Source organism: Leptodactylus fuscus, chromosome 6 (genome assembly GCF_031893055.1).
Source record: "Leptodactylus fuscus isolate aLepFus1 chromosome 6, aLepFus1.hap2, whole genome shotgun sequence".
Taxonomy (NCBI): Eukaryota; Metazoa; Chordata; class Amphibia; order Anura; family Leptodactylidae; genus Leptodactylus; species Leptodactylus fuscus.
The window spans coordinates 138,749,055-138,768,046 of record NC_134270.1 but is presented as its reverse complement, the minus strand read 5'-3'; the positions used below and the strand labels follow the sequence as shown (position 1 = coordinate 138,768,046).

The following is an 18,992-nucleotide window of genomic DNA, read 5'->3' as shown; positions in this document are numbered from 1 at the left end:
GGCAGACGTGACAGTGTGAGGGCAACTTGGGGGTGGGGGATACATGACACTGTGGGGGCAACCAAGGGTGAGAGGAATACAAATCTGTGGGGGCAACCTGGAGGGGGACATTATGAGGGGCATCATGGGGCCACTAGGGAGGTATTCGCCACTAAGGGCATTATAATATGTGGGGTGGCCAACGACGGGGCATTAGAATTTCTGCAGGTCAGGTATTTCTAGGTGGTCGAGATGGGGAGGGGGGCACCAATGTATAAAATGACCCTGCTCAGGGTAAGGAGACATGTTCAGGTTTTCTGCAACAGTTTTTGAATCCAAAACCAAATAAGAATCATAAAGGGTGAAAACTTAGGACAGACAGCTTGTGCTTCTTGTTTCAATCCACTCCTGGTTTTGGCTTCCAAAACGGCACCAATAAAACCTAAACGTGTGTCCTTACCCTAACTGAAAAATCCTATTGAAATCAATGAGATTTCAATGTTAAGGGCAAGTCTCTCCCCAATGCCCCCTACCCAATAGCCAAGTGTCAAACACAATACCTCTTAAATTAGAATCACAGTCACCCTCTGCAATCCGAAATTCCATCTTACTTTCACCTGAACTGAAATAAATACTTACCTCACCCCGTAGAACCCCGCAATCCCCCTCCCCTCAGCTCCAGTAAGGTATGACTATCATCCTATGATGTAAGATTAACTTATCTATAAGGCTCTATTATATGTCTACCCATGGTCGTCACTTACTTGCGGACACCAGCAGCCTCATCAGCCTCATACTGTGGTGGATTTTCCTGCAGTTGATGGCGAAGGTCACGCCAACATTGTTCCAAGATGTTCTTCAGCGGCTCAAGTTCCATGCGGTCCAGCTGTAAAAACAAGTTGGTACTTTCTACATTACTGATCAAGCCCAATACATTGTGCACATGGCTATTTTTGCTCCAGAATCCAATGGCAATATCACAGTGAGTAATGCATGGCTTCCCATAGGACTGCTGCATGTAAACCAACCATGCACAAAATATTTGATTGACCAGATCAGCTCTGCTACATCTATAACATAGCTGCCCACAAGCAAGGGTTGTCCAGGAATCTCATGAAAATGGCGAGAACTCAAGGAATGAGCCCCAAGTTACACTCCTGGAGTCTGAAGACAATCAATCGGTGGAATTCAGAGAATTTGACACTATAGTGGCGTGATTTGGTTTTTGGGGGTGCGGTAGTAGACTTTGTTCTCAATAACCTTTATTTCACATTTCAACCAGCTTCAGGTCTTTTCTTTGTTCTCACATGAACTTTTGTATAGCAAGAAAGAAGGTTAAAGCAATGCTAGAGCCAGGGCTGTCGCTAGCACAAAAGATCGAAGGCAATGGTTCCGAATTTCTTGTCCAATACCCTGAATGTCCTCCGACCTCACAATCACCTGTATTATGGCAATACAGTAGGTAACTGATAACTATATCTCACCACCATTTTATACCTATGGCCTATGACAGTGTGACACCTGAGTGGGACTGTGGACCGCTCGGGCAAAAAGCGGAATAAGCTAGCATGGAACGGGAGCAGGAGAATATGTCTTTTCCATTTCTTTTGATCGCTATGTGGTACATTGTATTTGTGGGCACACTTGAGGGAGTGGTAATATTACTGGGGGCATTGTTACCCGGAGACCATTATTAATCTTATGGGCCCTATGGTGGGCATTACTACTAATGGAGAAAAGCTATGGGGCATTAATATTAATGGGGGTATGCTGGGAGATGTAATACTATTGTGGGCATTATGGGGGAATTACTGCTTGTGGGCCACACTTAGGGAGCATTATTAGCATGGGGGCATTATTACTAATGGAGAAATCTGTGGGAGCCTTATTACTATGATGGCATTATTACTATTGGGGACATATTACCATGGGGGAATTATGGGGGCATTATTACTACTGGAGGATCTCAGGGGGGACCATTATTACTATAGGGAGAACTATTACTAATGGGTCACAATGAGGGAGCATTATTACTATGGAAAGTGTTATTACTACTGAGGACACTAAGGAAGCATTATTACTAATGGGGCACACTAAGGGAACATTATGACTAATGGGGTCTCTGAGAGTAGCATTAGTACTAGGGGATACTAGAAATATGAGGTGCATATTAGTTCTTATTACAAATGGGGCACTTATCTGCTAGGCTTTGGAACTGGATTTTTGTTAAGATACTAACAATGTCCCTGGACAGAGCCCTTTTTATTATAGAATCCAGAACATCTGCAAAGTGACTATCTCAGCCCAAACACTGATGAGACACTGCCATGCCCAATCAGAGAAGATCTGACCACTGTGACCCCCTCCCATTACTAAGGTGTATTGTCAGTGCTCTTGGAGTAGTACCGAACCACCTCATATGTGTTCACGGGATTATGTGGATCACTTTCCTAGAGCCAAAGCAATTGCCAGGATTTGCAACAGAAGATTCCACTGATCAGTCACCAAATCCTAGCAATATGTTATCACTACATGTGCTTAGAGAACCCCTTTAATTCTAACACTGAGTATCTAACAGCTATGGAAGCTAAGCTAAGAATGAATGTAATATTTCTATAAAGTGGCTCACCTTATTCTGCATCTCCACATTGGTTTTCTCCCATAGTCTCTGCCAGTCTCGCTCCTGGGCGCTCACTTTGCCCATCACCCCCTGTATATTTCTGCTCAGTTCTTCTATGGTGGCACCAAAATGTGTGTGGCTCACTTTACTTTCCATCGTACGCTTGTCTGCCTCCTGTCCAGGTAAGAGAAAAAGGTATGTAAAGCATCAGACAACTGTCACCATGTGAACCGACAGCAAAGCCCCCCCATACAGTACAGAGCAAAGTCATATGGACCCACTGATATTGCATGACCGACCAACTATATTATGTTTATGGACATTGACTGTCTGCAATAGATGATCCCAGGGCTGGAGGTGCTGAATTTCAAGACCAGATCCTTTGATTCTCAGGAGCAGGCAGGTTATTCCCTTCTTCCCATCCAGAACACGTGCATACTTGGCTGAACTGAGAGTGCAAGTGTATTGTGGATTTGAGAGGAATAGCTGTCTGCCAAACAAGGTCAGGCATTATTAAAGTTAATACAAAGAGTTACAGAAACTACGGCCACCATCACCATATCAGTCTCCAGTCCACTGACTTCTCTGTGTACTTTGTTCTTGTCAAGATTCTCCACCTTCTGGTAAAGGACCTGCAACAAATGGGAAGAATATAGTAAAGTAAAACTAAACAGATGGGAGGAATTTATCAATTGTTAATGTGGATGGGTGTCAATATGGCGCATGGCACTTTCTTGTGTCAAAGATATACATGTGGGCAAGGCGAATGCAGAGAACAGGATGGGCCTTGGCGGAAAACCAGAATGAGACTTATAGGAAATCTACCTCAGTCAGTATCTGGTGTAGATTTCTGTTCTGACACATGGGATTGAGACTGATTTATTAAGAGGCCGTTGGAAATAGAGGTAGTAATAAATCCCCCCAATAAGTCTACATGATGTAGTAGCTCCAGCATGGAGACACCTCAAATAGCAATGTCTGAGATATATTAATGTAACTATTTATGTAAAGGGGTTAGCCAAAGTTTTCCTCAGGATAGGGAATAAAACACTGATGGGTTGCGTGCATGCACATTCGGATGGGGGAATGGGACCCTCATTCTCATGATCCACAATGAGTCCCAGTTGAGCTGAGAATATCCCTTTAACTTTAGTGGATGATAGAGAAACTAGAGGAATATAATGGGCCATCGCGGCTTTCTCACATCAATATGTCGCTGTTTCTGGTCTAAGTCCTGCAGTAAAGACCCAGTTGTTCTTGTCAGGTGCTCACAGTCCTCCTGTAGCCGCGCCATTGTTTTCTGGATGTTACCTATCAGTTCTCCATCCTGAAACAGAACAGTGAAGAAGAAACGCCAAGAAAAGACCAAGGGCAGGAAATGTCCTAAATATAGACTAAATATTAACTTTATTATAGTGGCAAGAAACAATACCACCATGTATGTCTCCTGCACCAGAAACTGAGCTATAATTTATGCCCGTTTCTGGCAACTGATTTCAGCAAGACCATCCCGCATGCCAATGTCATCTCCTGTGCGTTGATGTCTGTGCCAATGTAAGTATTTGCCAAGTCCCAGTCAGCTTGACTGTAGCAACTGAAACCTGTATATCTTAGGGTCGGATTTCGCCCCCAAACCTGGAGCAGATTCCTCCTGGGAGGAGAAATGTGGGAGGCAGAGATTGTTGCAGGACAAAAGAAGCGAGAAGTGGCGTCCGCGGCTGGAGACTCCCATTCATCCGGGCCTAATCAGGAGCGGGATGCCGCGACGGAATGATGATGCACTGCATTGGCATCCCGTCACGGCTAGACCACGGTGAAAAATGAAGAGAATTCATTTTTAGAACGGGGTCAGGAGATCTTTTCAAGCTGGATTGGCAGAACTGGGGAGAAAGCTGCGGGCCACAGATGACAGCCCCACGGGCTGCAGGCAGCCTATGGGTCGCTTGTTTGAGATCCCTGGTTTACACAGTGCACTTTTTCTGAAAAATACATTTGGTTTTCTATAAAAACCACATGCATTGTTGAAAAACACATGCGGATTTGATAGAGAACAATTTTTTATGCACAAAAATGCACAGTGTAAACCCAATCTAACCCTTGTGTTCCCATCTGGAATTCTACACAATATGATCAAACAGTAAGGGTGACTATATTTCTTGACTATGTTTATCTCTCTTAGTGTTTCCTTACGATCGTAAAGCCGGCTTTACGAGCGCTCCCATTGAAGTGAATGGGAAGTGTTTAGAAGCGCTCGCGTGTACGGCTTGGAATGAGCCGAGCGCTTACGCCGTGTGAAGGGGCCCTTAGTTTGTTTTATATTGTCTTGTTGTTTTCTTATTTCGGTGGTGACTACAGACGTCCTGTTGCAATACACTTACATGACCTTGTAGGTATAGAGGTTTATCAGTCGCTGACTGCTCCATGGCTTCCTCCTGCCTCTGTCTTTTGCGCAGTTCCTTTAGCTCCTGTTCAATGTCTTGCATGGTAGCACTTGGGAACAGTATGAGATATTTAGAGGACACAAACAGTATTTCAGCCATTTTGAGGTTTTACTATAACATTTCCCTCCATATCCTCCTGCTGTCATCATTATAACAAAATTTTACTACCCCATGTCATTGGTCACACTTTTCTTTGTGCCTCTTCTCTTGCACATTGGGGCAGATTTAGCAACGTATCACCTTTAAAGATGCGTATGTGTCGGGAAAAGTAGGAAGAACTTCTTCACAGTTGCATGGAACGGTAGTTTTTTTTGGCACTTCTAACTAAAAATGGCAAAAACAGTGCCAGGCCAAACTTAAGAAGTGTAACCAGAAGCTCCTGGGCCATTTTACCATCTGCTAGGTTTAATTCTGGTGTCATACTGTGGTATAATGAGGGCTTTGGGTCCTCCAGGGCTCAGTAGGGACTGCTACCTCTACACCCCTATACTTACAACCATCCTTAGTCAGCCGGGCTTGCACCCAGTTGTTTAATCAGACAAATGCTATGTGCACCCGTATGACTAAGGCTCCAGACTGTGCTATCCGAGGGGGCTTCCAATTCTCCATTCTGGTGATGGGTCCTGTCCTGCTCTGTGACATCTGAATGCAACGAAACCCCCCATTAAAATCAATGGGGTCAGAAGGCACTCAGATGTCATTAACGTATCATCAGAGAGCATTCTGCTATACAATCGCCCCTCTCTCGATTATGTGCATGAGGCCTAACTCTGACTTCACTCCCATTCTCTGCTCTTACCTGAGGTTGGTTTCACCCATTCTCTGGTCACTACGTTGCGAGGTCCCAGTCAGGTCTGTTGCTCCCTGCAGGCGTCCCAACTAACAGAAAAAGATGATTAGTAAAGCAACAAATCTTCATGCTTAGTCGTGTGCGGGTCTGATGACATTGTAAGAGACCGCACACGGGTGGGATCAGTGCAGTCAGGGGAGTAACTACCGAGGTAGCAGGGTAGCGGCTGCCCCAGGGCCCGGGACATTAGGGGCCCGCTGCGTTTTTTTTTTCTTAACAGGCCGAGTTACTCCAGCCGGTAACAGGCTCTATTTACTTACCGATCCTGCCAGGGGCCGGGATCGGTAAGTAACGCTGCGGGCCCCACAAGCACTATTATACTCGGGCCACTAAGGGACATAATACTGTGTGCAGGGGCCACTAAGGGACATAATACTGTGTGCAGGGGCCACTAAGGGACATAATAGAGCGTGCAGGAATGTGGAGAAGGGGGTCGGTCGAGGTCTTCAGCGTCTGTGTCGGTTGGGGGGGGGGGGGCATGTCAGAAGCTCGCCACGGGGCCCCGCCATTCCTAGTTACGCCACTGGTCTCACCATATCAGGGCCTTCGCTTAGGCCTCGTATCTCTCTGTTCACATTGCTCATCTTGTCCTGCAAGTCCTGCAGCGCCATAGCCAGGTCATCTAGAAGAAAGTAGCAGTAGTCAGTTTGATACAAGAACTAAACTGTAAAGGATTACAGCTGGGTCTTACGCAAGCAGGAAACTATTGCACATTTGGCAATGCACAGGGGCCACAATAGAGCTTCTTAGGTGCTTGTAAGGGTTGGTTTCTGTTCCGTCATGGTCATTGCAAGGGCAGAATATTTTCCAAGAGGGTTTCACAATAAATAATTACATATAACAGTCTTGTGTATGACAATTGTGTAGTATGGAGTGACATCAAATGTACAAATGCAGCCCTCAAATGTACAAATGTGTTTGTACTCATTTGTACATTTTATATACCATACACACAGTATATTATTGATTTATTTTATTGTTGTGTTTCATTTATTTTTTCATAACCCAAAGACCTAGAAACAGTCTAGGATAGCTTTATTACATTTTGTGTTTTTCCTGTGGATACCAGGAACATGAGTCAGACCTTCTCCTCCTTACTTTTAACAAAATAAAAGGGGTGCCCTGGAGGGTGTGGCCCCACCCCTAGTGCACTGAACAGCTCATTTACATATGAAATAAAAGTTACATTTATCAGAAGTGAGACTGCACAATATGTGTTACTAGCTGGTACCCGCGACTTCGTCTGCGGTGATTGTAGAAGTGGGTATATACAGGCGCGGGTAAGGTTTTCGTACTGTGTATAAGGTATGCGATATGAAATGTAACTTTGTATCTTGTTTTTTCTGTAATTTTGAGAACACATGAGACTTTTGTGTTGAAGTTAATTTGAATTTCAGCTGCTATACGGTGTTGGTATAAAATGTACATAGTGTCTTTGGGACAGAGGTATTTCAAGTGAATATACTTCGATATACGACATTGTATGATTTGTTATTTTGCGCACAGGATACTGTTGAGCAAGCAACATAAAGTCTGGCCATGTGCATGACAGTTTAGTAACTCCATGTGCCTCTTATTAATAGCAATTAACCCCATCATGTCCCTCACATTAACCCCTGTGTAAGAGTTACTGATATGTGAGAGACTTGGAGGTAATAATTAAGTATCTTCATTATTGAGGTCTTTTATTATTACTTCCATGTCTCACATATTAGTAACCTTTATATGGGGCACGCAGGGGTTAATATGAGGGACATGACGGGGTTTATTCCTATTAATGTGAGGCACATGGAGTTACTAACACTAAACTAATAACCCCAAATGCCTGACATTAATGAGAATAGTAATCCTATGTACCTGTGTGTTTTTCAGTTTCACTTTGCTAGCAGCTTCCTCTCCTCCTCGGGGAACCTTTGCAGGATGCAGACAACTATAGCAGGCACAGACCTGAGCGATTAAGCTCCACCCCCTGGGTTTCCTGCACCCCTCTCAAAGGGGAGTGTCCTTATGTCTCAGCTCTAGCAGAGCACTGAAGGGACGCTCGGACTTCATTTAACTCTTGCAGGTCCTGTGCTGCTGGCGTGCCAGTGAAATATGGCAGGAGTGCCACTCTTGGCATGTGTGCCAGGGGTTGCTGACCTCTGCTGTAGAGGGTAATATGAATTTTGTGGCTTGCTATGGTCCAAAGTGTGTGAGATTGCAGAGATAGTGATGTGAGTTTGGGTTTTGTGGGGGTCCTGGGAAAAACGTATGTGCGCTATTGTGCCGAAAATTAGCCTATTGCGCAATCCAGTGTAGTAACTATGTTTGTGGAAAATTTCAGCCAAATCGGTGGAGCGGGTTTTGTGTGATTGAGGAACAAACATACAAACATCCAAACCCACAAACATCCAAACTCACAAACTTTCATGGCATGGTATGGTATGATATGATATGTCGTGGTATTGGTAGACTTTCTTTAAGTACAATGATGCCGTCCGCGACAGTGGGATAGCACCCATTATGTGTCACTGTTCCGCTCAATCTAAATCAATTAAGGGGGACCCCGCTATCATAGGACCTGGTGCAGATGCTGACAGGGTCCATTCAATAGACAAGCATTACCTGTATTGTCCTGCAATATTCTAAGTTCGGTGCGATCTGCTTTGTCTCTCTCCAGCGCGTCCATTCTTCTATAAAGCATTGCAAGCTCCTTAGATGTGGCTCCAAATGGAAGAGCAGGGGTCACTACAGGAGACCCAGGAGCGTCAGAGCTATCCAGGCTAGTCATTGAAGAGTTAATGCCAGAATTCAGGGGCAGAGGGGCCCCAGGGTGAGCATGGACTAGGTCTCCTTCATACTCCTGTCCTGACTCTCCAATCTCCAATATATTCGTCATACCATGCGGGGTCTCTACAGTGAAATCGGGGTCATCTTCTTGACCTGTCCTTTGTGAATAGTCCATCATATATTCATCTGGTTGTGATAATTCAGTACTGGGTATAGGTGCGGACATAGGACTGATGTCATAGTCACTTGGTTGTGAATTACGTGATGTCTGGACCACCTGGTAACAGGAAGAAGAAAAGGTTGCACATTAGTACATCTAGTATATCTATAGGTATTGTAAAGAAGTGGACATGGACAATGATCCTACTACTTAATGTATACATTATGTAACAAGATTAATGTCTATGGACTCTGCAGACCTGGTTAGCCCTATTGTTTCACCACGGCGGCAACGGTGATCCACACCAATTTCTGGTACCGCGGCTATAACATCCCCAAGAAATCCATAAAACTGCTGCACTCAGTTACTGAGGTAGTCAGAGACATCATTGCTGCAAAAAAGACTGGAGCAACAGTTTAATGGCGTGGGGACGTCTTCAACATGTGTGTAAAGTGTCACAATACCTCCTTACAATCCCTAACCAGATAGGGATCCTATCATTAAAACTCTATTTTTACGATACTGTGTAAGCGGCTATTTTCTTGTGGCCGGCGGACATGCGCAGTTGGCTTTGCCCTAAGCCCGAGGTCTAGAAGTTTTGAAGCCACCGCCGGAAGATGCGTGAAGAGGACGTTTCTGAAGAAGATGGAGGCAGTGCTGGAGAGTTCTCTCGCAGCATTGGGGACGCCCCCAGTGCTGTTTGAGCGCTGGGGCCCGCCCCCAGTGCTGCGAGAAAATTCATTTGCATACAGAAGAAAACTGGGATTTCTACCGAATGGCGGCACAGAATAAACATCTAAAGGTAGGAGAAGAATAGCCTTTCTTAAGGCTATTCCTACGTGTTAGTAAAAAAAAATTGACTTTCAATGATAGGATCCCTTTAAATGCTTCATCCTGCAATGGAAAAACATGGTTAGACTGTGGGGGGAGTGGGGCTGAGCTATCTACCTGTGCTGCAGGTTTAATATGCCTCACCCTGGTAACAGACTCCCTTTAAGATGCACTGGTCAAATGTTATTCCTATAGGAAACATCAATGATCAATTGTTCTACTCTGATATTACACCTTGAGAATGATGAAACCTCGGGAGAAACCAACGTGACATTCAGCACTACGATCTGCTACAGGTAGTCCTTTTCATCTCCAGGCGCCTTACCTTAGTTTCTGGGCGTCTTGCCAAAGTCTCATGGAAGACGTCAAACTTTTCTTCTAGTTCCTTCTACAGTAACACAAAAAGAAGAAAGGAATGTTACAACAGCATGCTTTACCACATAAAACTAGTGGTGACCTATGTCCAACCACATTACCCGCAGCTCTGTTACTTCAGATTCCTTGCCTACTCTTCTCTTGGTCCTATCTGTCCTTTATTTTGACACAGAGGTCTGGAAACGAGGTAGTCTTGTCTCTAATAGGGGATCTTTCCCCTCCTCCACTAGCTCCAACTCCTCTAGTGATTCCGGCGTATTTCTCTAGCACCCACCATTCTTTGGTGCTGTTAGAACCCCCAAACATGCTAATTTGACATGCTACTGTCAGGTGGGCTGGAGAAGACAGTCTGGCACCCCCCACCTGACAGTAGAGAGCCTAATTAGCATATTGGATACTGAAACTTACAGCACTGATTGCTCAGGAATGGTGAGGGCTAGAGAACAAAATCCAAAAGCACCGGAATCAGTGAAGTAGCGCCTATTGAAGGATAGAGAAAGTTGGTGTTGGTGAAGGTGGTGTAAGGCCCTCATGCCAATAAATACACTTACCCCTATTCACAGGATAGGGGTTATGTGTCTGAATGCACAGGGGTACATCCCCCAGGACCCCCACTGTGAACAGAGGAATGGAGGCCCAAGAGATCTGAATACCCTATGTGAATAGTGCCGTGGTACAAGCATTACATTCACGTCTATGGGGGTAAATATCATTAGTGGAACATTCCCTTAACTCCAAAAATAGGTATATAGGAAAGGGCCATACTAAGCTCTTGAGCCCCGGCTGGCACCTGGTTTATTATTGGCAATCCCCTACAGTCTGCAGACTGGCACAATCCTCCTGCGGCACACAATACAGGTAATTGCTACAGGTTGGTCTGTCCACAAAGTATTTGGGTTACACAAAGGGATGTAAACTGAGACTGGTGCCATATACGTTACCCTCAGCACTTGTGCCAATATGGAATCAGCAAGCCATTCACTAACATCTTAAAATGGGTTTTCTAAGAGTTTAATATCGATAAGTTATCCTTGGGAAAGGTCATCTATATCAGATCTTCTGGCAGCCCCAAAAATCAGCTGATCGCTTCTTCACTGTACACCAGGCATGAAGCTGTACATTGCGTAGTGGCTGTCTTTGGTATTGCACCCAGTCCTGTTCACTTGAATGGGACTGAACTATAGAAGGATCATGAGACTGGTGGGCACGAATGACTTCTGTTACATTCACTGATGGACTAAATGGCTGTGAAAAGGGGTCTTAAAACTTGTTCCAGGCCTCTGATGGGCGCACCACTAGTATTACCCTGATGGTGATCCGGATTGTATACAGGAGCCATGAAACTTATCTTACTGCTGACCAGTGACATCACCAAACCATACAGACATGTTATTTCTGAGATGTTACGTCAACTATGTATCACCACCGATGTACCTACAATCTGAGTGTTCAGCAATCCCAGCTCTATCTGTATGGCTTGCTTATCCCATTCTGTATTCGCGGCACTGTGACTCTGCTCCAGACGCTGCCTGGTCTCCTATAAGGCGATAATAGAGAATATTCAATGAAGAAAACTCCATGATACCAGTGAAGACTGAAGGACATGCACCCAGTATTGGTATTGCACCCAGTCCTGTTCACTTGAATGGGACTGAACTATAGAAGGATCATGAGACTGGTGGGCATGAAGGTCTTACCACCATACTCACTGACTATATCTGTATCCACCAACTGAGAGGAGATCTTCGGCCAAGTGACAGGCACCCTAATATATAGAAATCTGTCTCTGTAACGCCAAAAATCCCTTTACATTGGTTGTCTCGGGAAGATACCCTATGCCTATATGACACCATATGAATGTCAAAGAGGAATTTCCCCTTTGAAATAGAGAACCCTATTTCCAGACATGAGCTTTTCATATCTTATATGATCTGTCAATCATCTGAATAGCTGCCATGTGATATAACATTTCCCCTATAGCGACAGTCAGTCGCAGCCCCGTAGCGGTGGGTACAGGCAGTTGCAGCCCCCCCCCCCCCCCATTACATGAATAGGAGCAACCTGCATGTACTCCCGATCCACTGCTGTAACGTCAAGCACATGGACGCCACTGCAACAGCTGATCTGTGTGGGGTCCAGGTGTTGGACCCACACAGATCACCAGAGAACACCATTAATAGCTTACTTTCTTTAATCTCTGTAACTGACATTGCTATTACCATTATTTTGTGCCACTCACCAATTCTGCAGTTTCGGCCACTTTCTGTATCTGGTCTTGGACCTCTCGCTGTGACTGTTTCAGGGTGTTGACTTCCAGCATGATGTCCTGCAGCACCATCATAGCCTGCGATTACAGGGTAAGGGCAGAATAATAATAAAAATTCCAAATATATGCTTATTCTAGAAAAAACTAATAATATAAGTCTTACAATATAATTTTTTGTTGGATTTTTCTGTGATTTTTAGAGCCAAACCCAAGAACGGATTGTCCAGAAGGTAGAAATATAAGAACTTCCTATATATTTTCCATTCTTTTTTACTTAAAAAACCGCATCAATAAGGCAGCTATTCCACAATGTGGGGCCTCAGCCTAAGGCTTGGTTCACATATACTGATGTGTTCCATCCGTAAGAGTCCACATGAGGACCCCTACGGATGGAACACAAGCGCAACTGCAAGCGCTGTGCAGTTCAAGTGCATGGGCCCCATAGACTATAATGGGGTCCGTTTGCTTGCCGCACACTGCCCGCACAAACAGTTGTGCACACTGTCAGCACAGCGGAGGGAGTACTCGCGCACCTACAGCATGGCCGCTCGCTCCAGACGGTCCTGAGCTTGCAGCAGGAGGCATGTGCTACAGCGTGTACAGCATCCTCAGCGTCGCCCATACAATGCCGCGGGCCTATAGGAAAGCGGCTGAAGAAGAGCGGATGACGTCATCTTGGCTCCATTAGCCTTACGGAACGGCGAATTCAGAGCTTGCGGTAGCGTTGTGTGGGTATTTAATATGTAGCCTATGTATCTTTCCAGGTTCCGAAGTTTGCATGTTCCAAATTTGAGCCGAATCCCTGCAGCCGTTTTTGCGTGATTGAGGAACAAACATCCAAATACACAAACCCACAAACTTATTAGTAGGATAGTAGGATAAGAGTATTATTAAAGGGCTGTTGCAGGCTAAATAATAGGCGAGCTATCCTTGGGATAGGTTATAAACTAAAGATCAGCGGGGTTCCGACACCTAGGCCCCCAGACAATTAGCTGTATGAGGAGACGCTGTGGTCTCTTTACTACTTGCCAAGCACAGCACCGTATATTTGTATAGCGCCTGTGCTTGGTATCACAGCCTAGTCCATTCACTTGAATGGAACTGAGTTGCGAACACGCCATGTGACTTATAAATGTGATGTCACTGGCCCAGTCATTGTGAGCCTCGCGCCATAGGTTAGGTGGCTGAATCAGCTGAAGCATCTTCCACCATTGCTTCCTTATGAAAACAAGGACAGGCAGATGCCGGATGGATTTCGCCACAGCTCCATATTCCTCCGTGTGAACGGCCCCTTAGTGGGATAGTAAGACAAATGCTTCGGTTTATGCCGCAGAATATAGAAGGTTACAGGTTTTAATATACACTTATACAGAACAACAAATAAATGTAACCAGATAAGCCGGCGTCCATGGGGAGGACATGTGCAGAACAGGCGCTCTCCCGGGGCAGGGTAACCTTCTATTAGATCGCCTGCTAATAAGAGACTTCATCTCCATGGGAGAAGCTTTCATGTCCTGAAAGAAAATGCCTTCAGTGGAGGCGATCACATTACAATGGATTCATGTAATAATATACAGGTTATACAAGCACCCGACATCGCACACAACGCAGTACAGCATGATGAGTCTTCGTTACCACTTTACTGGCAATACCGTTGTGGATTTTTCAGAAAATCTGCTTTAGAAATCTGCGATCTAGTTTTTTGCCCTTCTATGATAAAATGAGGCCAATCCATGGCTTTTTAGTGCAGAATCTGTGTCTGGATGCAATATAATATACCCCATTCACAAGTAATCTCAGGACTAAGGAGTCAAATCCATGCCTGGATCCTGATAGTGTGAACAAGGTCCTAGAAGATGCAGTTCAGAACCACAGTGGCCTAACCACTATAAGGCCAGGGATCCCACTGAAAGCCACAATAAACAGGCTATGGGTTTGGCAGTGGTTTATTATCAATTTGATAAGGATCAGTGATCCCAAAAGTAAGATCATGACATGATAAATCCAATGCAGTTGGCTACAACCGCCATGTTGTGGCAACAGGACCATCTTTAAAGTTTTCCCTTTCCCCCTTAATGTCTTCTTTATCTTATCCTATTATCTCTCATATTAGAATTAAAACTGAAAAACATTAAGAAATCCTCTGTCTGTGTCCCAAGAGAACAGCCACGTCCCCTTCCATCTGGTCATTTCATCCTGTGTCTGTCTGTAAGACAACTGGCTGCAGCAGGAGCCTCCCCCCTCTTACCCTTCTGCACTAAGACACAATTATTGTTAAGCCCCGCCCCATCAGACATTCCCAAAGTGAAAATGGATGAGATCAGTAAAGAATTAAGAAGATTTTAAGAACGTGCAAAAAATTTCTGTGAACAGCGGGGAGAAATGTGTACAGGCATCAGTCATTTCTAGGTTTAGTGTTCCTTTAAGAGACTGTTTGAGAATGAACAAAATGGCTGCTTTCTTCCAAAAATAGCGCCACTCTTATTAATAGGCTGTCACTGGTATTGCAGCCTGGCCTTATTCTGTTGACTTTAGTTGTACATTTATCTGCCTCAGAATTTCATTCTGTTACTTTTGCTTTATAAAATCCACATCACATCACTATGAGAGCTGTGGCGGTCTGGGGACAATCTGTTACCAGGTTGGTAAATTATTACCCAGTGTCCCTGCGGTTCACATCTCCATCCCGGACATTCCTCTACGTGCCCAGGACTTCTTCTTTTTTATTACTCCTACTGGTTTCTTAGCAGCAAATTCCACATATGAAGTATGAGGGATCAGTCTATACAGCTGAACGCTCCACTACATGTCACTGCGGCTTCTCCTGAACAGAGGACGGCGCGGATTCTCATGATTTCTCTATATGACAAGATATCGGTGGTCAACCACTGCCAAGTCCATCCACTGTATACAGAAATATTCACGTGGCCTCTAGGTGTCTTGTTTTCACCCCCCACCATGGGCCGCCCATTGTTGTCCCAATAATAGTCCGGATTACCTGAACATCTATGATTGTTTCGCACCAATACATTTATTAGAAGAATAGATTCAGGACTGTTCACCAGCTGAAAACCCCTCCTCACATTGAGGGTCTTTAGGACAAACGGATCATTCTAGACCCCTATTGAACACTATATAACACTCTAGTCTAAGGGTTATAATCATACACTGTGCTACACGGTAAAAATAACCCTTCAAGATATTGAGAGTACCCCTATAGACAAGGTGTGCTCTAGAGTACAAATAAAGACAAGCACTTATGTTCTACAACAGAGCTCCACCACAACTGTTCTAGAACATCCTCCTATACCAAGATCACAAATGTTCTAGAGCACCATGGCACATAACAACTGTAATATAGAATCATCATGTGGTAAAGATAAGAACTGTTCTAGATCATCCTATACTAAGAGCTAAACTGATCTAGAACATCATCATAAAACAAGATCTCGGTTGATCTAGAAGAGCATCGACATAAAGCAAAATCTCAATTGATCTAGAGCATCGACATAAAGCAAGATCACTATTGTTCTGGAGCATCATAATGCAAAACCACGTGTTCTAGAGCGCAAATATAAAGCAAGGTCACAATTATTTTAGCACTTCATATCAAAGCAAGATCACAGCAGCTCTAAACATCACAAGAAAGCAAGATCATAACTATACTAGAACCCCACGACACAAAATTCCAACTGTTCTAGAACATTGTTGTTAAGCAAGATCTCAACAGTTCCAAAGTGCCATGGCACATAACTACAACCATTCTAGAGCATCACCAAAAAGCAAGATCACAAACATCATTACAATGCAAGATCATACCCATTCTAGAGCAGCGGTCCCCAAACTTTTTTTGCACTAACGAGCGGCTTCAAGTAAGACCAGTTTTCCATGGCTCAGTAGGGTGGGGTGGAGAAGGGGGCATGGTTATAGGTGGGCTCCACCATGTGGATGGGCGGCTCTCAGCTGGGATGCTCTGTGGGGCAAGTGCACATGACACGAGCATGTGAGCGGACACGACGAACCACTGGACACCGAGACTGGATACTTTGCGCTCGGCCACATTGTTATAATAACGTGTAAACTATTGGGTAACGCGGCGTCCTTAGCAGCTGATAGTTTACACATTAACATAGCAACGTGGCCTAGCGCGAAGTATCCAGCTAACACTGAGGCCAGCCCGTCACCCTGCGGACCGGCAAAAAAAACACCCAACGGCCCGGTCCAGTGGTTGGGGACCCCTGCTCTAGAGCATCGCCATAAAGCAGATCACATCTATTTCCAAGCACCATAAAGCACGCCGGCTCTAGAGAATCACCATAAGAACACAACTGTTTTAGAGCCACTTTTCACAACTCCAGATATAGCTCGCGAGTCCTGAGCACCGTTGCTCTAGAGCAGAGCTAGGGCTGGTGACATTGTAGTAGGGCCACCAAAAAATATGTGTGATTTGTCTGCAATGTGTAGTCACGCAACTATTCTGGAGGTAGAATTTGGCAGACAAATTCACAGATGTGTCACATACATGTCTCTTGCATTGAGGTTTATTCTGGAGAAGGCATTTATGACTAAACATTCAGCAGGTTTGGAATTTCTGTGACTGTCACATTTGTGTTATGTCCCTTGTCACAAAGTCATAACATTATCTGATACAATATTGATCTTAAATCTTTACGTCAGGTGCCCAAGCGCCAAGTGCTACATTTACATGTGAGGGTTTAGTTTCCCAATCTGTCTCCGATCCTCAGGTGATGACGTTGCAATGTCTGCGCCGATCAATGTTGGGATACAGAATGGAGAGAGATCCACATTTGGATCAATATGGGAATGCTGCCTTCACATCTACACTAGGAAGATGGAAAACCAGTCCGTCTGACGACTAAGGACTGACCAAATGGATACTGAGGGACCCCATTGACTATAATGGGGTCCTTTTCTTTTAACTGAAATCGCTGGATGAAAAAATTGGTCTTGCAGCACTTTTCTCATCTGGTAATATCAGACGGACAGACACCTGGTTTAAGTGTGAACATAGCCTAAGTATTACACTGCTATGTTACATCTGAGCTCCAGGGTTGTATAGAGGAGTCACTAATCCCTATGGAGAACGACATGCGAGGAGGGGGAGGATGTAGTGTTACTGGTGACTATATGACAATGCCGCTACTGTGCTGCATCGTACAAACAGATCTGCTACATAAGAGACCTGGACAATCACAGTGGTGACTCCATAGAGATGATATACAGACACTCCAGGACCTATTAGGGAGGTGATGAGGGCTATTCTTTACCTTACATACTCCTTCCTCATTCAACTCCAGCCTCCTCTTCATCTTCATCATCTGCCACATGTCCTCCACACTGCTGCTGCCCCCCTGATGTCCAGACTTGCTCCTCTCCATGAGATCTAATCCAGAGGGAAAACTGTCCAGAGCCTCCAGCTGCTTCTCTAGGTGCAGGATCCTGTGCTCCATTCTGCCCCCTGATGGAGGGGACCCACAGGTGCTCCCAGACAACTGCAACCCAACATCCTGGATGTGTAAGTGCCTGATGATGGCATGAAGGAGACTGTGCAGAGCTGTGAAATTTACTGACCCCAACTCTGGTGTCCCAATGGCCAAATTGGCTAAGTCATGGAGAGACATCCCCTCTGCCTCCATCCCAGTCCTCTCCATCCTCTGTCTGAGACTTGCCTCATCTGGATTCTCAGTTTCTATCAAGAAGCCACACCTACCTAGGACTTCTACAGTGTATGGCGCCCCCTGCAGCTGGGTGATGGAAGTGAAGCAGTACTGCAGCTGACTAATGTGGCTCGTATAAACCCTAACGTGAGTGCCGACGATGTGAGCCCGTCTAATGTCTTTAGTAAATGCCTCCATATACAGAGCCCTATGGCGGGTAACTATATGCTTATGTTCGTCAGCCTGCGTAAAGTAAGCGATGGCTGCGCACTTAGTTTAGGAGTAGTAGGGAAGGGGCGTGGTTTCGCCTCCTCTGTTCTGCTGATTGGCTAATTTTCCACACTCTCACTACTTTCTTTCCGCGCGTGTAGTCTGTAGTCAGCCCCTCCCACTGCGTTATTAACATGTCACTGTCCCAGAAAACTTGGCCTCATATTATAAACAGTGTGTGTGTGGAAGAAGGAATAATAATAATGAAAAAACAAAAACAAGACCAAATGATGCATTTTTGGTTGCAGATTTTAATCAGGAAATGCAACAGATATTCCTCAATGATGATATAAATGTATAATCCGCTCCAGTGGTCAGACTGCTGCAGACTTTTTCGGCAGTGCATGGATGAAATTTGGAACAAAAAAAAAATCTCACCCACAGTGCAGGGATTGTAAAATGTGGCATTTGTTAAGTGTTTCCACAACACCCTCTCTTTGCGTCTCCAGATTTGGAGTATGTTCAGACATGTCCATAGCAGATTTTGTTGCTTAAAGGGATTCTACCACTAAAACACTTTTTTTTCCCAGTTACCACGTCGGAATAGCCTTTAAAAAGGGCTATTCGTCTCTTACCTGTTGAAGTGTTCTCCGCCACGCCGTTCGTTCAAAATACCGGTTTGTACCGGTATGCTAATGAGTTCTCTCGCAGCGATGGGGGCGTCCCTATCGCAGGAGCAGCGATGGGGGCGTCCCCATTGCAGCTCGAAAACTCACCGCAGCGCCGCCTCTCTGGTCTTCGGTGTCCTCCCCT

General features: G+C 44.9%; 2 protein-coding genes across 2 annotated transcripts in view; one reads left to right on the top strand and one right to left on the bottom strand.

Moving 5' to 3' along the window:
• Nucleotides 1-18,992, top strand: part of UBALD2 (UBA like domain containing 2) — a 77,871-nt gene that overhangs the window by 34,575 nt on the left and 24,304 nt on the right. The gene's annotated exons all lie outside the window — the stretch shown is intronic.
• LOC142210083 (uncharacterized) lies at nucleotides 723-17,763 on the bottom strand. The gene is made up of 12 exons (XM_075279113.1): nucleotides 17,580-17,763; nucleotides 12,265-12,369; nucleotides 11,464-11,562; nucleotides 9,976-10,038; nucleotides 8,495-8,936; nucleotides 6,424-6,512; nucleotides 5,840-5,919; nucleotides 4,978-5,089; nucleotides 3,804-3,926; nucleotides 3,181-3,231; nucleotides 2,609-2,773; nucleotides 723-865 (listed from the first exon to the last, which is right to left on the bottom strand). The coding sequence occupies exons 1-12, from the start codon at nucleotides 17,760-17,762 to the stop codon at nucleotides 740-742; spliced, it is 1,638 nt and encodes a 545-aa protein (XP_075135214.1). The 5' UTR covers nucleotide 17,763; the 3' UTR covers nucleotides 723-739.